Raw genomic sequence first — 22,272 nt, forward strand, 5'->3', positions numbered from 1 at the left:
AACGTTGACAAAGAAATACTAAAAAAGAAGTTTGTTTTATGAAAATATTTAATACAAATTTCCACAAAAATGACAGGCAGGAGCTGGGATTAAGAAGTTTCACTCGTTTCCCAATATTTTCAAACACAATGAAGAACAGTCTTCTCTCCACGTCCTAAACACCTCAAATTACACTTAGGAACATAGTCCACGGATCATTCTCAAGTCTAATTCGTGGGTGTTGAAGAACTAAAGTGTTTTAGACACAGATCTTAATGAGTTCATATTTAGTTTCAATTTTTAATTTAATTTTTAATTTTAATTCAATTTGTTCTGCATTTGAACAAATTAATAACTCTCCAAATATGAGTTGTCTACAATAAACAGTGATGCGTCTAGTTAGGGACATGATGCTTCGGTTTCGAGAGTGTAACAGGAACTTTAAAACTGCTTACCAAGACCTTTTCCTACTGCTCAATAAGAGCGAAAAAACAGAAATATTTAAGCACTGGACCATTCCAGCATTTCCTGTGTTGTTTTCCCCATTTGACAGCGCAGCACCACCTGAGCCCACGGACAGAGCCGCACACGTTCCACTAGAACAACCCAAAAGCAATGTGCCATTATGGAAACATCCATTAGCGCTCACATTAAGCCCCTCTGTGCTAACTTACTTTCCGACAGTGCCGGGCAAGTGCCCTGCTGGTGCCATCTCATTAGCTGAGCTTTCCAAGAAGTAGCGGTTCAGCATTGCAGGGGGAATAGAGTGAATCCCATACAGTGCATTTCCTTTGTAAGCCCTTGAAGTGGCTTAAACAGGAGCAGATGAAGCAGGTAGAGCAGCATCAGTCTGAGAGTCAGAGGAGAAGAGAAGAAAGGGTGGGGGGAGTCTTAAGTGAGCCCATTTGAGAAAAGTGATTTGAGTGAGTCGAATGATCTTTCTTTAAAAATGGAGCGATGGCGAGGACAGAGGGTTCCGGGTCCGGTATTAAATAGGGTCAGGTTTCTTTGCACCAAGTCTGGGTGTCGCTCAGAAAGTTCTCAGCTAAGCCTCCCACTCACAGCTAGTGATAAATCATGGACAGCGGCTATTACATTGTGTCCTGCTTTTGAAATCCGGATGCCATTTCAAATACGATGCTGAAGGGTCCCACTCCAAACTGAATTTGACATGGTGCATGAACAGTGTGACACAGAATGAGCTAAACTCAACCCATTAAATGGCCTTAAATTTAATGGACACCAGGGATATTCATGTTCACTAAAAGGCCAAAAGGTACCCTTCGCCTACAGTCATGCTTCTTCCTCTCCATTCGGAGACATCTACGGTCTGTTATCAGCACTGTGGGCATTCACAAACTGACCTGGTCATACGTAATGTAGCATAACTGCTCCAGTTAGTCAACTGTCCCCAGATAGTGAGAAGAACAGGGCGTTCAACTTTTTCCGCTTCTCCATCATGTAAATCTAGTCCTGGTCCTGGTTATTTCGTGGTTCAGAGCGAGTCGAGTAGGGACTAAACCATGGTGTGTAAACCTTGCAGAGCGCTGATTGTCCAGAGAGAGTCGTCACTCTACGCCACGCAATGCAGACGACCAGCACCAACTCTCCATCTGTAAAATCTCCAGCTGCAGCAGAGATCACGTTTGTTTTTATCCGACTCACGACGGCAGCTCGTAAAATGACACCGTAGTCTTTTGAAGAGGTTCAAACGCTCCTTGGATCGGTGGCCGACGAAAGAATCCAGCGAGAGCTGGACGCTGCAACAAGAAAGGGACAAACTCTACTGATCTGTCTGAACTGATGACGGAGCTGTGTTCAGTCCCAAACAACAACAACAACACACCAATACACCATGAGTAAACACCGCTTAACGTTACCGCCACCGTTGTTGTTTCCAAAGCCCACTGTTCCCCTTAGAGACTGGGTTTAGAGACATCACAATATCCTCTAGGGGAGGGCCGAAATTGAACCAAGGCTCCTAACAAGGAGTAGAGGCCAGCAGAGTAGGTACCATGCATTGGAAGAACTCCATAAGTCCACAAGTCATTGCCCACATCTGCTCACATTTCTGGTGAAACCAAAAGCGTTATATTCATCCCCCTGCAGTAACAGCTTCTAATCTTCTGAGAAGGCTGTACACTGGACGTAGGAACATGTTTATGAGGATTTTAATGGCACTCTGTTACAAAATACTTTCAACATACAAAGAACCAAGGTCACCCACAAAGCCTCATCGTTGTTGGTCTGTATCATGGTGGACCTGACGGTTTGAAGCCATTCTTCTTCCAAAGAGATTCTTCATGGAACACAGTGTGTTTTTTTTTTTTTTATGAAAATTGAAGGAATCCAAGTTTGTTCATGGATTTTCTACCATCCTCCACATAGTCAGCGGAACACAGGAACCACTTTACACTTTACACCCAACACCTCCAGCTCCAACCTCATTGAGCAAGATCTGAAGACATTCAGAATGGAGGAATAGCACAACCAACATGTGAGTGAGTGAATGAGAATGTAAGGGAGTGAGTGAGTACCTGACTGATACGTTGGGTTTCTTCATTATTTTCTGTGTAAAGTCAAGGTAAAAGACTGCACCAGCTCTGAAAGTCATTGAGGATTTCTGTCTATAAATCACAGCCTTATTAAAAAAAGAAATAATCCCTTCTTTAAATTTTCACCCACTCTGTATAATGTGGTCCTTGCCCGGCCTCACCCCGGTTCACCAACAGCACTTTAATCGCAGTTAATGCAATTGCCCCATCGTCCAGAGTTCATTATGCATCAGAGACGGAGCCTCATTTGAATGTCCTATACCTCGGCATACCACCGCTTTCAACAGCTTTTCAGGACTTCACTTTCTGAGCGAGTAAAGCAGGCTGGGGTGGGGGGGGGGCATGAGGGAGGGGAGGGGCAAGGTCAAGATGAAGATGCAGTGCTGAGGAAGAGATGCACCGTGGCTTGTAAGCGACTGGAGTGAAATCCACTCTGCTCGAGTGCTTTAAGAGTGGACATGGGAGAATGTGAGGGCTTCCATTAGAGATCTTCCGAAAGACAGCACAGACCCTCTCTCCCTCTCTGTCTGTCTACTACACTGTTAGATTTTCTCCACAACAAATTGTTCTTGCTTTACAACCGAGATCAATACCTTCACAACAACTCGTCTGATTACTCAGGGATCTGTTCAGGAATTCTGGGCGAAAATCTCATTGCTGTCCATTGCGAAGTGGACCTTTTGACTTTGTCAGTGTTGAGGAGAAGAGTTGGATTCTAACGCTACATTCACACAGGAGGTTTTTTATTTTTTCTCTGCTGTTCACACCATCTACAAAATGTGACCTACCTCTGACATCAGTCTGAACGGATCCCACTCCTAAACTGACCCGTATATGCAACAGGACGCTGCTTCAGGCTCTGGATGGAATTAAAGGTCTTATTGACCCTCCAAAGCGCTTTCAGTTATACATGAGGGAAGGGACACCCACTGGTGTTATACGGTGCAGCACTATATCGCAAAACGACCCTTTTCGCTTTTCCAAATGAGCTCTATGTTAAAAAAAAAAAAACAGTATAAAAGACATAAAATAATATTAAAACAAACTGATTCCAATGTTTTTTTTTTGAAAAATGATTTATTATTTATTCCCCCAGTTTGCCACAGATCAGATAAGGTGAAAAGTGGCCCATATCTGTCAGAATAAATGTGATTTTTGTTGTTCACAGAGTCAAACCAGCAACACATCCATCACATACTGAGAAACAGATCCGATTTAGGCTTCTTTTACCTTGCTTTTACCACTGTCTTGCTCTGACGTCACTGTGTCCAAGCTGCAAAATCACAGTACAATGGCAATACACCCACAATATACCACTTTTCACAAACAATATCTACATTGAATGACACACACCTCAAAGTGTACCGTAATCTCAGCCTCAAAAACACTGCAAGTGTTCGCTGTTCTTTCTCCATTGCGGACCGCTCTGACTAGCCTCCGAAGGGTCACAGTTCAATCATCCCTTGATTGCGGCTGGCGGCGATCAATCCCTCCATTTTCTTCTGTTTGCCTGAAGAAGTCTCAGCAGGTAGCAGCTCGTGGAAAGCCATACATTACTGCCCCGGATTGTTAATGCAGGCTAAGCTACGTTCAAAGAGCATTTGTAGAAATGGACTGAACTGTGTTTGCTTGTCCTGCCGAGGCCCCTCCACAGGTCCCCGTGAACCTGCATACAGATCCGAGCCTGGACCTCACCCATCTTAGTCCTGCTCACACCCTCACTGTAATACCCTCTGGTGCACTGGGAGCGGCACCATCCTTTCCGATTGGAAGAGGATGAATGTCGTTCGGAAGCTGTTCCTCGACTTCTGGAGGAAATCTACCTACAAAACTCACTCCCAGGTCAAATCCGAAACACAAAGGGATTTATTTTAGTTCATGTTCACGTTAATGTGTAGATCTGGAGGCCACCAACACTCACACGGTGAAACAAGAACCCTCAGACACGTTTCTGGAGTTCAGAAGACTGAGAATGTTGCAGGGTCAGTTACTGCAACTAAAACCTTTCCCTGTGGTGGTTCGCTCTAGGGAACATTCTGTACCTTTAGTATGGGAACATAACCCTTGGTTCATACGCCCCATTTCATCTCCAGCACTTATATCTTACTATTTTACTCTGTAAAATACTATAATAAAAGCTTATAAATATCCACCTCTCATTCTGGAGAAGAGAATGTAATGTACCTAGACTTTAAAACCACTACTGTTACTTTAAAAAAAGTAGATTTATACTGTTTGCACCTTTGTTAATTATAACGTACCTGTACAGCACCATTTTTTCTAACAGTGTAGGGCTTGGATCTCCGTGACGGGATGAACCACTTCACTCACCACACCACCACCACCACTTATTAGTGGCTGCCACTTCCATCTTCTCCCTGCCAACTCAAATACCGCTGCTTATACAGGAGACCCCTTGTATCAGGAATCGGCAGGTGGCATGTAACATTTGGATGTAAAATGTACGTGTGCCGAGAGCGACGTGCAAGTTGGCAGATCACTCTTTATTTACATAACCTGCCTCACATGAGCATTAATTAATTAAATTCAAATATAAGCAGTTTTCCCACACTACTGTACTCTGCAGTGTTCATTGATCATTTACTATGTCCATTTCAAGTGTTTGCGTGAACAAAGACTAAAGATTAATAGTAAACACTGTTGATTTGATCAGAACGTCAAGAAAAAGAGTTAAAGCAGCTCCTCTGACCCCCCTCACACCAAACGATCCAGACAACGGGAGCGCTGAATCTCCTGCTGAACGTCTGAAAACACAGGCTGTTCTGACTCTGCTCCGCTTCTGACTTCACATGCAGAGACATTAGAATGGCCCCGCCCCTTTGTGTGAGTCTGTCCAATCACTGAGTAAAAACAGAGAAAATGAGAACAAAGAAGAGAGAGAACAGAGTGAAAACGACTAAAAACCAGAGCTTCTGCTCCTCGCTCCTCACTGCTGTGCGCCCGGGGTCGGGGTGAACAGCGAGCGGCTCGTTATCATTTAAAGGAACAGGTGCTGAAGCGAGTTCAGTTGATGAGTCTTTAATAACATTTCCAAGCTACTTAATGTTTAATGTGAGACCCGATAAAAGATTAAATCTGGACTCTGACCTGAACACAATGCTGAAAAGTTCTACACCCTGCTTGGTCACTGAAGACTGAGCATACTCCTGCTAAAAAAAAAAAAAATAACGCCCCTTTAGAAAATAGTTAGAATCCATTATCTTTAGTTAAAGTCATTAAAACCACAGTGTTTCCTCCTCTTGGATATTTTCCAATCCTACGCCCGGGTGTGTACAGTCATGCCTCAAATACCAAGAGGCTAACACCAGCCTGTTAATGGATCATCTACCACTCCACACACCCACACAGTCAACTGATTACACAATTAAACTTTTACACTGGATATTAATCACCAAACCACACAGAGAACATCTGTCAGACCCGATTCTGAGTCCTGCTCACATCCTCTAACCCCCCCCCCACACCAAAACCCCCAGCTCTCATCCCTGGGGATGACTCGGTCGACGGGAAGCACATCAGAGCCATGTTCCGCATTCGCCACCGTAACCCCTGGGATTTTAGGATTCGCAGCAATGATGTTGGGAGTTATCTTGGGTGATGCACTCCTGAAGTCCTGCGCCACTTTAGGATCCTGAGGTTAAACACAGCAAAACAGACACTAACTAAGAGCACTGAGTAAAAACGGAGAAGTAAGAGAACAGAGTGAAAACGGCTAAAAACCAGAGCTTCTGCTCCTCGCTCCTCACTGCTGGGCGCTCGGGGTCGGGGTGAACAGCGAGCGGCTCATTATCATTTAAAGGAACAGGTGCTGAAAGCGGGCGTTCTGAACAGGGGCTGTTTACACAGGGGGAGAACACTACTGTGGGGCTCGTGGGGTTTGGACCAAAGCAGGTCACAGACGCTTCATTAAGAAACAGAACTGTGTTCCACTGTGGAGGGTTATTTATTTATTCGTGTATTTATTTATTAATTTTTTTAATCGTCAACCTCAAGTGGCCACTTGCATGAAGGAGCTTGAGAGGATTTTGGTGTTAACCTTTAAGATGGATCTAATCTCTTTGGTATAAATTGAATTTTAGGATCATGAATTTATATCTTTTTGCACTTCAGTTTTTAACAGGTTTTAATTAATCCTTTACGCAATAACACACACACACACCCTCCAGTCTTACGGTCCCAAGCACAGCTGCCCCCAACTGCTGAATAGTGCTAATTGTTTACTGTGCACTACATTATCATTTGCTGGAATAACAGCAACTCTATTCTTCGTCAGCGGCCCTTTAACATGACAACAACCTGGAGATCAAAGAATTAACGTTTCCAGAATACTCGCTTCCCCTTCTTTAAGACGATTCAGTCCTGACTGGGAAACGTAAAAGGACCCGTGATTAAAAAGAAACGTCAGTTAAAAGCCGGTCGACAGAGACCAGGAACGCAACAGAAGCCAACACCAAAGACTCCAACACAAAGCTAGCGTCCGCCAGCGAGAGCTTCATTTGCATTCGCTTCTCTCCAGATGTACTTGGATACTATTGCTCTTCTCCTCCTCCTGAGGGGGGAAAACCTAACGTCATCGCTCTTCAAGGCACCATCTAAGCACCGGCTCCTGTTGCCATGGAAACCGCTCACTGCCACACACTCTCTCTCTCTCTCTCTGCAGTCAAGACAAGAAAACCTAGCGAGCTCAGGCTCAAAAATCCAGGAATATCACTGAGGAAGAGAAAAAAAACAGAAAAGGTAGAAGAGAACAGGTCAATTCCATTAATCTCATCTTTTACTGCTTGTTTTCAGCCAAACGCATAAGAAGCGAACACAACAGAAGGCCCCCAGGACGCCTCTGCGTCGGCGCTCACGGCGCTGCTTAGTGATCGTGTCAGAAAAGTGGATTAATATTGTAAATGACATTTTGAAAAGTGGGCTACAAATTAAGATTGAGTCCCTAACATGTTTTCAAAGGTAGTGGAAAGTGTGTGCTTCTGTAGTCTACTGAACCAATTACCCTAATGTACCTAATTAAAAGTAGCTTGTTCAAACACTTGTGGCTGCTCTGTAAACACTGCATTAATAACAGGAGAACAAGGCTACAGCGAGGAGGGCAGAGGAGTGCAAACACCTGGAGTTACATCCATCTACGAGGCTTAACCTTATGCTACAGTTTAATCATCAATCCATCTTAGTAACGTCAATGAATCTAATGCATGAGGACAGTGAGTGTTTCAGTAACGGATCGTGTAGAAAGATGTGTTTAACTCTGAACCACACAACGCATTGAAGTCCAGGAGGGCTGTGTGGAGGCCACCAACACACACACTGTGAAACAAGACCACCCTGTCAGCTTTCTGTGTGCTGCTGAAGTCTGAAAACACAGGATGTGATGAGCAGCTCTGATTCTGCTCCACGTCTGACGTCAAGTGCAGAGACTTTACAATGGCCCCGCCCCTTCGTCTGAGTCTGTCCAATCACAGCGCTGGACCCATGTTTATGTGAGAGCGCGAAGACGAGGTTAAACTCAGTAAAACAGACAACGAGCGCAAAGGAATAAGAGCGCTGAGTAAAAACGTAGAAGAAAGAGAACAGAGTGAAAACGGCTAAAAACCAGAGCTTCTGCTCCTCGCTCCTCACTGCTGTGCGCTCGGGGTCGGGGTGAACAGAGAGCGGCTCATTATCATTTAAAGGAACAGGGGCTGTTTACACAGGGGGAGAACACTGCTGTGGGGCTTGGAGAAAAGCAGGTCACAGACAACAATGCCTTTAACTGCACTTTCTTTTTGTGGCAGAAACCACACCATAAGAACAGAATGGTTTGACTGTAAGTGTCTTTACACTGAAAGTAGCTCCAGAAAACACCAGCACTCACTTCTCTACTGAGATTTCACTGGTTTGTTTGTGCTTCATTTTTTTGATGTCCACTTTTATCGCTTATGACAGCTACAAGTCTCCTTGCCATGGACAATACCACTGCAGCAGGAACGTGTGATCAGATTCTCCTCCTCACAGAAAGAGGGCTGAGCTCAGCTTCTCGTACTACAGTTTCTAAAACACTACCGCCCCCAGGTTTCACAGATGGCCCAGATCACTCTGATAGTCTTGGTCAGGTCTGTGGTACAGTCGACTGTTTATCAGGCTTTTTAATAATAATAATAAGTTATATTTATATAGCGCCTTTCTAATACCCAAGGTCGCTTTACACAAAGAGAAGGGGGAGGGGAAAAAAAAAAAAAAATGATAATAATAATTATAATAATAAAAATATAGAGGAATACACTTATGCCTGCAGAGTGCAGAAGTACTGAGAGAAAAGATAGGTCTTTAGCTGGGTTTTAAAGGCAGAAAATGAAGAGCAGAGACGAAGATTTTGTGGTAATGAATTCCAGAGCTTGGGTGCCATCACGCTGAATGATCTACCACCAGCAGTAACCAGTTTAAATTTTGGTACTGACAAAAGACCGCTCTCAGAGGACCTCAGTGATCTAGTAGGACAGTAGGAGTGTAAAAGTTCAGAAAGGTAGGCTGGCGCCAGACCGTGCAGAACTTTGTATGTGAGCAGGAGAACTTTAAACTGAATACGGAGCGAGACAGGTAACCAGTGGAGCTGATGAAGAATAGGGGTGATATGAGCTGATTTTTTAGAATAAGAGAGGACCCGAGCAGCAGAGTTCTGAACACACTGAAGGAAGTGTATGGTCGTAGAAGGAAGGCCAATGAAGAGAGAATTACAATAGTCTAAACGGGAGGAAATGAAAGCATGGACCAGAATTTCAGCGTCCTTAACAGAAAGCAGGGGACGAAGGCGAGCAATATTACGTAGATGGAAAAAGGATGTTTTGGTTAGGGCCTTAATATGAGGTTTGAAGGACAGGGAGGAGTCAAGAAGTACACCTAAATTGCGAACAACTGGAGAGGTTTTTACAGCCACACCATCAAAGTTAAGTGTGATATCAGAGATTTTTGAAAGAATGGACTTGGGGCCAGTGAGCAAGACTTCAGTTTTTTCTGTGTTGAGTTTCAAAAAGTTGGCGTGCAACCAGTGTCTCAGATCCTGAACGCAGGAAATAAGGGCAGAGGGGGGCAGAGTGGAGGTATTTTTGGTGCTCACGTAGATTTGAGTGTCGTCTGCATAACAATGATATTTAAGACCATGGCTGTGGATGATCTGGCCAAGTGGCAGCATGTATATAATGAATAGTATAGGGCCTAGGACTGAACCTTGGGGAACACCTTGTGTAACAGTACTAGGGGAAGATCTGTGTGTACCAAGAGCAACAAAGTGAGATCTATTGGTAAAGTAAGAGATAAACCAGGAAAGTGCTGTGTCAGTTATGCCAATAGCTGAGAGACGAGAGATGAGTATGCTGTGATTAACAGTGTCGAATGCTGCACTCAAATCTAAGAGAAGAAGGATACTGAGTGCACCAGAATCAGTAGCGAGTAGGATATCGTTTAAAACCCGCAGAAGGGCTGTCTCAGTACTGTGTTTTGTGCGGAAGCCAGACTGAAAAGGCTCAAAAAGATTATTGTCCATCAGAAATGACTCTAACTGAATGGCCACCACCCTTTCTAACAGCTTAGCTAAAAAGGGGAGGTTAGAAATAGGTCGGAAATGATCAAGGTTGTCTGTGTTCAGACCAGGTTTTTTGAGAATGGGTGTGATGGCAGATGTTTTAAGGCCTATGGGGACATAACCTGAGGCAAGAGACATATTAACGAGATGGGAAATGGGGCTGGATATGATGGCGGAATATTTTTTAAGAAGTGGGGTAGGAGCAGCATCGAGGAGACAGGTACAAGCGTTGGAATTAACTATAAGCTCTGATATAAGCTCTGGATCAATGGGAGAGAAATTAGCCAGGGGTTTATGAGCTGGGCTCAAATGGAAACAATGCTCAGGTGAAGAAGGAGATGAGAGGAGCTGATGGTAGATTTTAGCAATCTTGTCATTAAAAAATCTATGGAAAACTTCACATTGCTCAGCAGTGTTAAAGTTTTTGATTGTTTGTGGCTGAATGAGTTTACTAACAGTAGCGAAAAGTGTTTTGGGCTTGTTACCAGAATTATTAATAAGAGATGTAATGTGTGCAGAACGGGCAGATTTTAAAGCAGTATTATAAGAAATCATGTGGTCAGCATATTCCATTAAGTGCACAGTAAGACCAGAATTCTTGAAGCGGCGCTCCAGACACCTACCAGTGGTTTTTAAAGCACGGAGTTCAGGAGTGAACCAAGGGGAGGAGCGACCAGCAGGGACCTGTCTAGTCTTTAAGGGAGCCAATTGGTCTAGTACACCAGAAACACTGTCATTAAAGAGAGTCAGAATTTCATCAGGACAGGACAGCCGGGAAATAGAAGAAAGTGCAGAAGACTGAAGAAGGGCGGAAAAAGACTGAGGTTCGATAGCTTTGATATTACGGAAGGAGACGGTAGATTTACTGCACTGGCGTGAAACAGAGATGTTAACAGATGCTTCAACAAGCTTGTGGTCAGAAACACCAACAATAGAGCCAAAGACAGAGGTAACAGATAGACCAGAAGAACAAATTAAATCCAATGTGTGGCCATGTGAGTGTGTGGGAAAATCAACATGTTGTGTCAAGCTAAAGCAGCCCAACAGAGACTCAAATTCAGTTGTCAGTGAACAGATAGCATCAACATGAATGTTAAAATCCCCTAGCATGACCAGAGCTGGACATGCAGAACTGGCCAAGGTGAGTATCTCACAGAGTTCTGTGAAGAAGTCAGAGGAGGTCTTTGGTGGGCGATAGATTAACAGAAACAGCACAGGGGTTGAGCTGACCAGTTTCAGAGCCATGTATTCGAATGATTTTACCTCATGAAACTCACAGAGACATACATTAAGTGATTCATCAAGAATTACAGCGAGACCACCCCCCTTCCCCTGTGGCCTGGGCTTGGCTAAATATCTAAAACCACTAGGAGTCAACAGATTTAGGTGGAAATGATCACCAGGTTTTTGCCATGTCTCTGTGAGGAAAAATACACTGATGTGGTTCACAACCACGAGATCATTAAGTAAAGGAGCTTTATCTGTGATAGAGCGGGAGTTGAGTAGTCCAAGTTTAAGTCTGTGAGACGTGTTAGAGCAGTGCATCGATGGCAGTGGGGTGGCTCGTGAGAAAGACCGGAGAACGTCAGCGTTGATTCCTCGAGAGCTGTACGGAGATGCGAAGCGCTGATTCAGCCCACTAGACCATATGACCGGAATAGCAGAGTCCGAAGAACGATATGCCGTAAGTCGAGGTCTGGAGGAGCGATGAATGTAGCGTGGGCGCCGGGTTATTCCAAGTGACTGACATAATTTGTACGTGGAACTGTCAAGCCGAGAAAGAAGGCAAAAAGTGTGGAGTTGGGCTGGCGTGTACCCGAACGCCATGACCAATGTAGAGGGGGCGCAAAAAAAAAAAAAAAAAAAAAAAGAAAGAGCTGGTGACAACTCCCGTGCGAAACGCCCGAGGCCTCGCCACGTTTGCCACCCCGCAGCACCAGCCAGCCACCAGGATAACTCCGGAGATGAGGAGGAGTTAAACAGTTGAAAAAGTAGACAAATAACCAGGGATGAGGGAGGGGGGAGAAGAAAAATAAAAAGAAATAATAATAATAATTCCAGCGAGAAGCGGCAGCAACAAACGCGCACAGCGTACTCTCACCCGGAAGCGGAACATATTTTATGTTCTTTTACGCACCGTTTTCTCCAAGAACTCTCCGGACTCTCGCTGAGGGCCCGGTTTCTGAAGATTAATCTCCTGCTAAGCTGGAAGCACTGGCCTCTCGTCTTTGTCAGTGTACTATTGTGTAAAGAACGGTCAGATGCACTTTGTCATCCTCGTTAATGACCTGTGTCTCTTTGGGTACTGGATGGGTCTCTTCTGCTTGTTCCTCTTAGCGCCGCTAGCTGTGTTTCGTCTGATGTTTGGTAGTTCACCAACGCTCTGCTGCTCTTCTCCTTTCATTATCAGAGCTCAGACTTTTTTAAACTGTACTTACACACACAGTCAGGCAGCTAAATATATTTTAATTTAATGGACTACTTTTAGAGTCTGACCACCTCCACTCAGTGGATTTTAGTTCACATTTAATGACTTTATACAGTTTTGTTTATATTTCTTTTAATTGTTGACTTGTGTTTATTTTTTTCTAAATGTCTGTCTATAACTGTACTCCTCTCATCACCTCCACTCAGCCTGACACTTCTTTCGTTTACTTTTAATATGACTTTTGGATGTTTTAGATATTGGTTTACATTTATCTTTATTTAATTCGTTTCAGGGCGTCACAGTGGTGCAGCAGGTAGTGTCTGTCAAAGCTCCAGGGACCTGGAGGTTGTGAGTTTGAGCCCCACACCAGGTGTGTGTGTGAGTGTGGTGTGTTCTCCGTGTCTGCGTGGGTTTCCTCCGGGTGACTGTCTGTGAGGAGTGTGGTGTGTTCTCCCAGTGTCTGCGTGGGTTTCCTCCGGGTGACTGTCTGTGAGGAGTGTGGTGTGTTCTCCCAGTGTCTGCGTGGGTTTCCTCCGAGTGACTGTCTGTGAGGAGTGTATTGTGTTCTCCCTGTGTCTGCGTGGGTTTCCTCCGAGTGACTGTCTGTGAGGAGTGTATTGTGTTCTCCCTGTGTCTGCGTGGGTTTCCTCCGAGTGACTGTCTGTGAGGAGTGCGGTGTGTTCTCTCTGTGTCTGTGTGGGTTTCCTCCGGGTGACTGTGAGGAGTGTTGTGTTCTCTCTGTGTCTGCGTGGGTTTCCTCCGGGTGACTGTCTGTGAGGAGTGTGGTGTGTCCTCCCTGTGTCTGTGTGGGTTTCCTCCGGGTGACTGTCTCTGAGGAGTGTGCTGTGTTCTCCCTGTGTCTGCGTGGGTTTCCTCCAGGTGCTCCAGTTTCCTCCCGCGGTCCAAAACCACACATTGGTAGATGGATTGGTGACTCAAAAGTGTCTCTAGCTGTAAGTGAATGTGTGAGTGTGTGCCGCCCTGTGAAGGACTGGCGTCCCCTCCAGGGTGTATTCCCGCCTTGCGCCCAATGATTCCAGGTAGGATCTGGACCCACCGCGATCCTGAACTGGATAAGGGTTTTACTTACAATGAATCAATGAATAATTCGTTTTATCAGTTTTCCTTTATTAATGTTTTTTTTTTTTTTTTTTTCTAATTTTCAAGCCCTGATGAGATGATCGCCTTGGCTCCATTGTAAATGGTAAATGGTGGTCTGTGGTTACAAAAATAATTTAAAATAATGAGAAAGTAACTCTCACCTACCGAGACCTCACCAGCTCTGTTCTCGCTTGTTTCAGTCCGAGCCGTTTAAGGGCTCTGTCACTTTTATGCAAATGAGTTGTTAATGACCTGTGTGTCTTTGGGTACTGGATGGGTCTCTTCTGTTTGTTCCTCTTAGCGCCGCTAGCTGTGTTTCGGCTGATGTTTGGTAGTTCACCAACGCTCTGCTGCTCTTCTCCTTTCATTATCAGAGCTCAGACTTTTTCAGAACAAAATTTCAAACTCTGAGCCAAAATGTGACCATTTTGACAGTCGCACCTGACCCTCCACTAATTCTCTCCCTCATTTTTTAGCTCAAGAACAACCAGCCACATACTGAACATAATGAGGTGTAAACAAGCAATATTCATTAAAAAAAAAAACAATACACAATTTTAACACAATTATCTTTGTGATCATCTCTCCAGCGTCTAGGTCTCACTCTGTAACAGCTGCAGTCTTTAAGGTGGAACAGAAGGAAGAGAAGCAAACGTAGCTGTTTATTCTCCAGCTTGCAGCTTTGTGTCTCCTTAAATAATGCAGTAGTTTTGTCCAGGAGCCTGTTACTGCTTCACTGTTCAAGGTGTTTAACGAAAACTTCATCTCTGCCGGCGTTACTGTGACTGTGTGAATACAGGGGCAGTATTTAAGGTGGAACTGAGACTTCGAAGAACTCAACCTAGCACTTGGAAATAACGAGGTCATATTTTAAGGTGGTCTGAAATAGCAGGAATCTTTTAGACTGCACTGGTGTGTTTGGGGAAAGGTTAAACGAATACTAGACCGTATTAAAACATCAGTAATGTTCACTTTTCACTCTTCTGCTTCTAAAGGTTGTTAATGACACTGTGGCACTGTGAGGCTTTTAAAGTCGCGGAGAGCAGCTGCTCAGTGCACGTCGCCTCTAAATATATTCCCGCGGCTATGTATGGATATTATTTATTAACATTCCAACCTCGAGAAGAACAGTTACAGGTTTATCTCACAGCTGTCGCATGGAGTCTTTTTTTTTCCCTGAAGGATAGTTTCTCTTCACCTTCTGATGATACACAAACTCTCCAAGGCGAGGGGGCCTTCGTTAATCTGTGGGGCCACACGCAACATGCGTAGTGAGCGTAGAGGGCGGTCCGGCTCTGCCTGCGCAAACACCTTCACCAATACCAGAGTCTATGCAAATTTCCCCAGTGTGACACCACAATAAGGGAGCCATCCAAACGGCTCGTGGAAGAATATGGCCCCTGACACCGAACTGTTTCAACTGACTCATAGAAAATGGATGGATGTTTTTCTTTCTCACGCTTGGAGTGTTTATAGGAGCAGGACAGACCCAAGTGTAAATACAACAGCACTCAAAATGTGACTAACAATTGACAACTTTAACTGTAAATTGTATTTATTTATATGTTCATTACACACACACACACACACACACACACAGAGCTATATGCTTGATTACGCTACGCACTATGTTTATTCACGTCCAGTGGATGGAAACACGGCTCATTTCACCTGTCTTCTGCTGATGTTTCTTTATTGTGCAAAATATTTGCAAATGTTTTGGATGGAAACCCACCTAGTTTTTTTTTTTTTATTATTTGTTTAAGAATTCTAGTTTATTTCTAATCTTAGTGTTAGTCTTTTCAGTTGTTTTCTAAAGACAGGTTTTGTTCGCTTCTGTTCATTATGGATATTCCCTCACTGCTTGCTACTGCTACACTGTCTGTAAACACTTTAACAAGGATGTAAACAAACTGGAGTGAATCCTCTCTCCAACGTTAAACACTGATGAACTGAGACACTGTAACGTTTTAAAAACAAGACCCAGCTCAAATTTCTACAAGACACGGCTGGGTTTAAATCTGTCCACACCATCAGAACATACACGCAGTGCCAGAGGAGGTCATTTGACCCGTATAACAATACACACAGTAATCAGCGTACTGGAATACCGAGGTTATGCTAATTACAGAGCACCAGCACACATCTTTAGAGGCAGACAGAGAGACTTAGAGATCTCACTCATTGCTAAAGAGCAAGTTACGTATTGTTACACGTTAAAACATGGTCTACTCACTGTGTATTAAACATTATTCATCATGATCTGGATCAGGACTTATGTCCTGTCTTAACTGTAACATGAACTCAGACTTGAACAGAGACTGAAGAGTTCTAAATGATGTGTTTTTCTTTTTTTAACAAAAATAAATCAAACTGAGCCATGCCAAACAGACTGGAATAAAACTCCAAAAACAACTTTAAATCATGGTTAATATAGTTTGTATAGCACCTTCATTAACTGCAAAACAAGCCTTAGAACTAGATGTAAAATTATTACCAACAGAGAAATCTAAATATATAAATGATGCTTGAACAGCGAAAAGCCTAACGAATGTAATAACATTACTAGAGATTAGCGAGGGCAGTGGGAGTTCCCAGAATTCATCCCGATCACCAGGAGAGTAAGACGTGAACATAAAGAATGTGTAGAAGTCGACAGAAAAGAGTTTTATTAAATTATAACACTTCCTACGGCCACCAACTCTAAGTACATTTGAGTTATAAAAGGAAATGCAAATCTCAGTACGGAGTGTTTATAATACACTTCGCACCCCCCTCCCCCCACCCACCCAAGATCTTTTCTCAGGCAGGCTCATTCCTGCCTCTAACACTGTTTAGGTTTTTAAATACTCCACGCAGGAAACGGCATGCGATAAAATATGCAGTCACATCCGAACAGTGTTGACAAACTCGAGTTCTAGTTAGATACGTTGCTGACACTATTTTTTTAACTCCTGGGACATCGCTTTATAAATATGCAGGTCCTCATGCATTCAAATATCGGTGAAAGTGCTGGCATCAAACCACACGGTGGTCCCTGGTGTGGTTTTTCCATTAAAAGTTTAGTAGAGTAGTGGGGGTCTTAGATTGGGAAGTGAAATTCAGATTCATTACTTGTAACCGCAGAATTGCTTTCAGTTTTAATAATGAATCAATTGTATCAGCTCCCACTCTGCTGGGACACTCATATTATTATGCAACCTGCTTTAAAAAGTGCAAGGTCAGGGTGGGGGAATGACGTTTTTTTTTTTTTTTGGGGGGGGGGGGGGGGGGTAAAAAAAATACATAAATAAATAAAAAATAAAAAAAACCTTCAATTAGTAGGGGTGGGACAAAATATTGATACACCACAATAATTGTATCATTCATTTTTGGGATTCGTTATTGTTACATGACGTCAAATATTGCTTCATTAATCCACATGTTGGTGCTAATCAAATGAATGGGGTGAACCTGTGATTCAAAGAATAAAATAATATTCACAGTGAACATGGCTGAAATTTGAAGTGGACCCAAACTATCAACTTAAGGGGACAATGCCTGATTTGTCGCCCCCCCCACATTGTCCCCTTTAGTTTGGGTCCACTTCAGCTTTTACAATACAGAAGGCACAAAGCAAAGAGACAAGGACTGTGATGCAAGAAATGTCTTAAAACAAATAAGACCTGTTGTAAAACAAACAAGAACTGCTATAAAACAAACCAGAACTGTTGTAAAACAAACAAGAACCATCTGAAAACAAACAAGAACCATCTGAAAACAAGAACTGTCATAAAACAAACAAGAGCCACATTAAAAAAAAACAACTACCTTAAGCCAAACAACTGTCATAAAACAAACAAGAACCACATTAAAACAAACAAACAAGAACCACTTTAAAACAAACAAGAACTGTTGTAAAACAAACAAGAACCACCTTAAAACAAACAAGAACTGTTGTAAAACAAACAAAAACCACCTTAAAACAAACAAGAACTGTAGTAAAACAAACAAGAACCACATTAAAACAAACAAGAACTACCATAAAACAAACAAAATAGTTGTAAAACAAACAAGAACCACCTTAAAACAAACAAGAACTACCTTAAACCAAACAACTGTCATAAAACAAACAAGAACCACATTAAAACAAACAAGAACTACCTTAAAACAAACAAGAACTGTCATAAAACAAACAAGAATCACCTTAAAACAAACAAGAACCGCATTAAAACCAACATGAATTGTTTTAAAACAAACAAGAACCGCATTAAAACCAACATGAATTGTTTTAAAACAAACAAGAACCACTGTAAAACTAACAACAGCATTAAAACAAGAACTGTCATAAAACAAAAAGAACCGCCTTAAAACAAACATGAATTGTCATAAAACAAACAAGAACCACTGTAAAACTAACAAGAACTGTCTTAAAATAAATTAGAACTGCTTTAAAACAAACAAGAACCACCTTAAAAACAAACATGAACTGTCATAAAACAAACAAGAACCACTGTAAAACTAACAAGAACCACCTTAAAATAAATTAGAACTGCTTTAAAACAAACAAGAACCATCTTACTGTACAAAGGAATACAATGAACATTTACAGCCACCTACATCATCGTGAACTATTTGTTGAGAAATCTTTTTAACGTTACCACAGTGTTTCCGACTTAGAGACACAAGAATACTATGTAACACAGTAAGCTGCACACCGTTTCATACTGGTGTCAAATTCTGTGAAACTGACACCAGTAAATATATGACACCTAGTATTTCCGAGTATTGTATTCTCTTTGTTTACACAGATGTCGTGATATATCGTAGAGAAGTGTCTTCCAATGTACAGGTTATCACTGAATCACAGTATCGCAGGCAAAGTATCGCGAGGTGCCCTGTGATCCACCCCCTAGCCATTAGTGTTCCTTCACTGCTCACAACTGGAACGCAGCGTAATTTAATGTTTTGAAAAACCACACACCAGGCCGAGCACTCTCCAGCCAAAAAAAACACACTGAAAACACTCTAAAAACAGCACCTATAAAAAAGAAAGTGTACAAAGGACACGAGAAAAGCGAGAAAGATTGGAGAGGGTCACACTATTGCAATGAATTTGTTCGAGATAAAATCACCACAGCACAGCGACAACAACCCAAACCAGGCATTATTAAAAGAAAAGAAAAAAACCACACACACACACACAACACAGAAAAAAAACATCTCCAGACCCTCTCAGATGTGCAGAGACATTTCTCCACTTTTCAACAAGCGTAAATCTGAGTTCTCACCATTTGTTATTTCCTCCCTCAAACCCGTTTTATAAAGCATGATTCGAAATGACAACCCTGTCATCGCCGCGGCACAGCCAGGCAAAACACTCAGATCCCAACACATCTGTCAAAGCCCTGCTCCAAAAACATACAAATCTGCCATCTGTATTGATTGCCATGCAATGAATTATATAACTACAACCTCCAAAAAAAGATGCCTACCACTTTGTACGGCCACAGTGTGAAACGGCAGGCTGGCGCACCGTCCAAACCGAAACATCAGCACCATGGACAGCGGCCAAGCTCTCTCCCTCCGCTCCATAGAAAAGTAACAGGGCAAAAAATCCATAAGCTGCCAATGGTGACACACTTCTGCATAAAATAGCATTTAACACAGGGCTAATGGCAGCCGTGTTGTCACATATGGTGATAAATCCACTCAAAGTAAAGCACTGCGAGACTTTAAAGCCAAGGCTTTTACGAGCACTATGTGTAAGTAGGTCTGGAAGTAATCTGTTATTTTCCTTAATCCCCAAAACAAGAGTTTTATAACAGAGCTTACATCTGTCTGCGGTGACAAGTTGGCGCTTTAGTGAATGTTGTTGAAAGTAATGCAGAACAAGTGTTTTGTCTTGCTGACTGGATGTAAATTGCATTACTGTTTTGTTTTTCAAGTAAGTGACTGAGGAACTCGTCTTTATCCTGGAACTGTTTCTGTGAAGATCTGTAAATAAACCAGATTTTTTACAGTTTACTTCATTCGGTCGTGTGTTTTGTGGATCCACGTTCTGTGGCAAGTAGCATGTGATGTTTAGTACAGAACAAGCAATTTCAAAGCATCAGAGTATCGACTAAAATTGGCCGAGCCCAAGACGTTACTTATTTTTTTTTGCTTAAAACAAGACACATCTACGAAAGATAAACTAGTTTTTAACATTTTATTTCCGTCATTCACTTACTCACCTCAGATATACTCCATATAGGCCTCCTGCTGTAGGACCGATGTGTATTAACAAACACTAACCTCTCAGGAACGTAGCCCTACAGCTTTGGCACACTGTGCACTGCTGGTATCACTTGGCTGTTTGAAAATGAATGTTGGTTTAATTCTAATTACGCTGCAACTTTTATTGTGCACTTAATGCACAAACACTGCTGCTCAACACTGAAAACTGCCTCACATTACATCCACAAACAGCTGTTAGAGCTGGAACGCTCCTGCCAACTTATTATTGGACTTTGCAAGCGTCCTGTTTATGATGAGTTATCAGCACTGACCTGAAAAATAAATAATATATAGTTTTTTCATTTCCTTCCACATAATTTCAAAATACAATCATTTACACTGGGCCACAAATGTCGAACAGACAAACCAACAGTCGGAAATGACCTCTGTTCAAAGCTAACGCTGCTGAGAAATAGCTTTTTTGGAGAAGTTTTGAACAAACAGTTATTTATAATGTGTCATTTCTGTAGGTTTTTTAATTCTATAGCAAGGGAATTTCTAACTCACTATCTATCCATGTAAATACATATTTACCTATGTATCTATCACTCTGTGAAATGATTTAACCCGAGACACCTGCAGTTGATGGTCAAGGCCTGAGGAAAAGACCACATTGTTTGTTGTTGTTGATAATGATGATGATGGTAATGACAATAGTGATGTATTAGCAACAACACAGTCCTCTAAAAAAAAGACAAGGCCCTACGGTTTGAATTTTAAAAGAAAACGACCGTTAAAAACCGTTAGAACGGTTTGGTGACGCTGACACTGCCTTCTCGGTTATGTTTACCTTTATTAAGCATTAAAATGAAGGAGGCGAGCGCTCACCCAGCACGAAGAACGGCAGCTCGGTGTTCTCCAGGTCGTCCACCACCACCACGTCGCCGGGGAAGTCGTTGCGGACGGAGAACAGGAGCTTGGGCTCGGAGGCCGATGGGCTGTGCATGATGCTGAGGTCGTTCTCGCGGAGGAACGGCAGCGCGGACACGGTCACGCTCTTCATCTTACACTCGGCGTCCTGTCCGCGGTCCTCATCCCCGTTTAGACCGGGGAGCAGACACAGAGCTCCGGCCACGAGAAGCAGAAGCGAGCGGGGAGCCATTTTGGTCGACGCCTCAACGGCTGTTCTGTTTTCCCCCTTTTTTTTTTTTTTTTCCCGCGCGCGTTCTCTGAAGCAGCAGGGGGAAAACAGCCCAACGCGCGCTCACACACGCGACACTGAGAGAAGCGGAAGTCCAAACAGTGGCTAAAATTTGACACTTTCCGGATTAAAAATGACACCAATCGATATTTTATCCCTGACTTTACCTCAGAAATCACAGCAGCGCCGCTGTAGCTCGCCTCACAGAGCCGGTCCGCCGAGCCGCTCCAGCTCGCGCTGCAGCTGCATCACATTGCGCGCCATTGCACGCAGAGGATGTGCCTGATCAAAATAGGCCCACTATTGCATTAACGTAGCTCATGAAAAGGCAATTGTAAACACAGAAATGGGGTTCAGAGTGGGAGGTGGGTAAAGAAAATAGATCAAGAATCACACACATCCTTAAAAAATAAAATAAAAACGATAGGGTAAATATAGGATGTTTTCAATATGCTGAAACATAAAATCATTTCATCATATGATTTTGCCATTAGTTCTTAAAGACAAAGACCAGAGGGAATATACCACAAAGCAGGATTTTTCCGTTTACACAGATTCTAAAAGCCAGGCTTCATTAGAAAACACACTGGACAATCCGCAGCTTTGGGCTCAAGTTATCAGACAATCACATAAATCCTGCTTTATGGGACATCCTCAGATGCTGGGTTTATTGTTTATGGCTAAGTTATGCTTTATACATATTTTTGGAGGGGTTGTTCAAGGATTCCTTACCACGTTTATTACCTAACCTTGTCTTTGTATCTCCATTATCAATGACCAATGAGCACCTGTATTTCCATGAACTGTTTGTGAAAAATGAATTATTGTATTTCAATGTTATAGAGTTGTACATATGCACTCTTACGTAAAAATAAATAAATGAATATCAGGTTTTTACATTGAATTTCAAAGGAAATTATTATTATTTTTATTATTATTAGTAGTAGTATTCCTCAAGACCAATTATTCACAGATACTCCAGTCATTAAGGTTTTTGGTGATGGGCTTGGCATGTGAGTGTTTGGTTTGTTTAAAAGTTGAGGTCAGAATTAAGTTTATTGTTGGGGTTAGATTCTGCGGAAACGTTCACAATTCAGCTGAGTTCAACCAATATTTAGTTGAAGCTTGACTTAGCATCTTCAAAGAGAGGAGGGTGTTTTGCTTGACCAATAAATCATTAACATTCATGATAAAATTTCTGTTTTTTTATTTGCAATGTGTTCCTTTC

The 22,272-nt window shown here is 42.6% G+C and overlaps 1 protein-coding gene across 4 annotated transcripts in view; it reads right to left on the reverse strand.

Annotated features, from left to right (window-relative positions):
- astn1 (astrotactin 1) overlaps window positions 1–21,647 on the reverse strand; it is a 411,265-nt gene extending 389,618 nt beyond the window's left edge. For all 4 annotated transcript variants that reach the window (XM_066680749.1, XM_066680748.1, XM_066680747.1 and 1 more), the window contains exon 1: window positions 20,732–21,647. In XM_066680749.1, the coding sequence (XP_066536846.1) occupies window positions 20,732–21,005 (274 nt within the window). In that variant the 5' untranslated portion in view covers window positions 21,006–21,647. The remainder of the gene's footprint in view (window positions 1–20,731) is intronic.
- Between the last annotated feature and the right edge of the window lie 625 nt (window positions 21,648–22,272).

This window comes from Hoplias malabaricus, chromosome 9 (assembly GCF_029633855.1).
Source record: "Hoplias malabaricus isolate fHopMal1 chromosome 9, fHopMal1.hap1, whole genome shotgun sequence".
Taxonomy (NCBI): domain Eukaryota; kingdom Metazoa; phylum Chordata; class Actinopteri; order Characiformes; family Erythrinidae; genus Hoplias; species Hoplias malabaricus.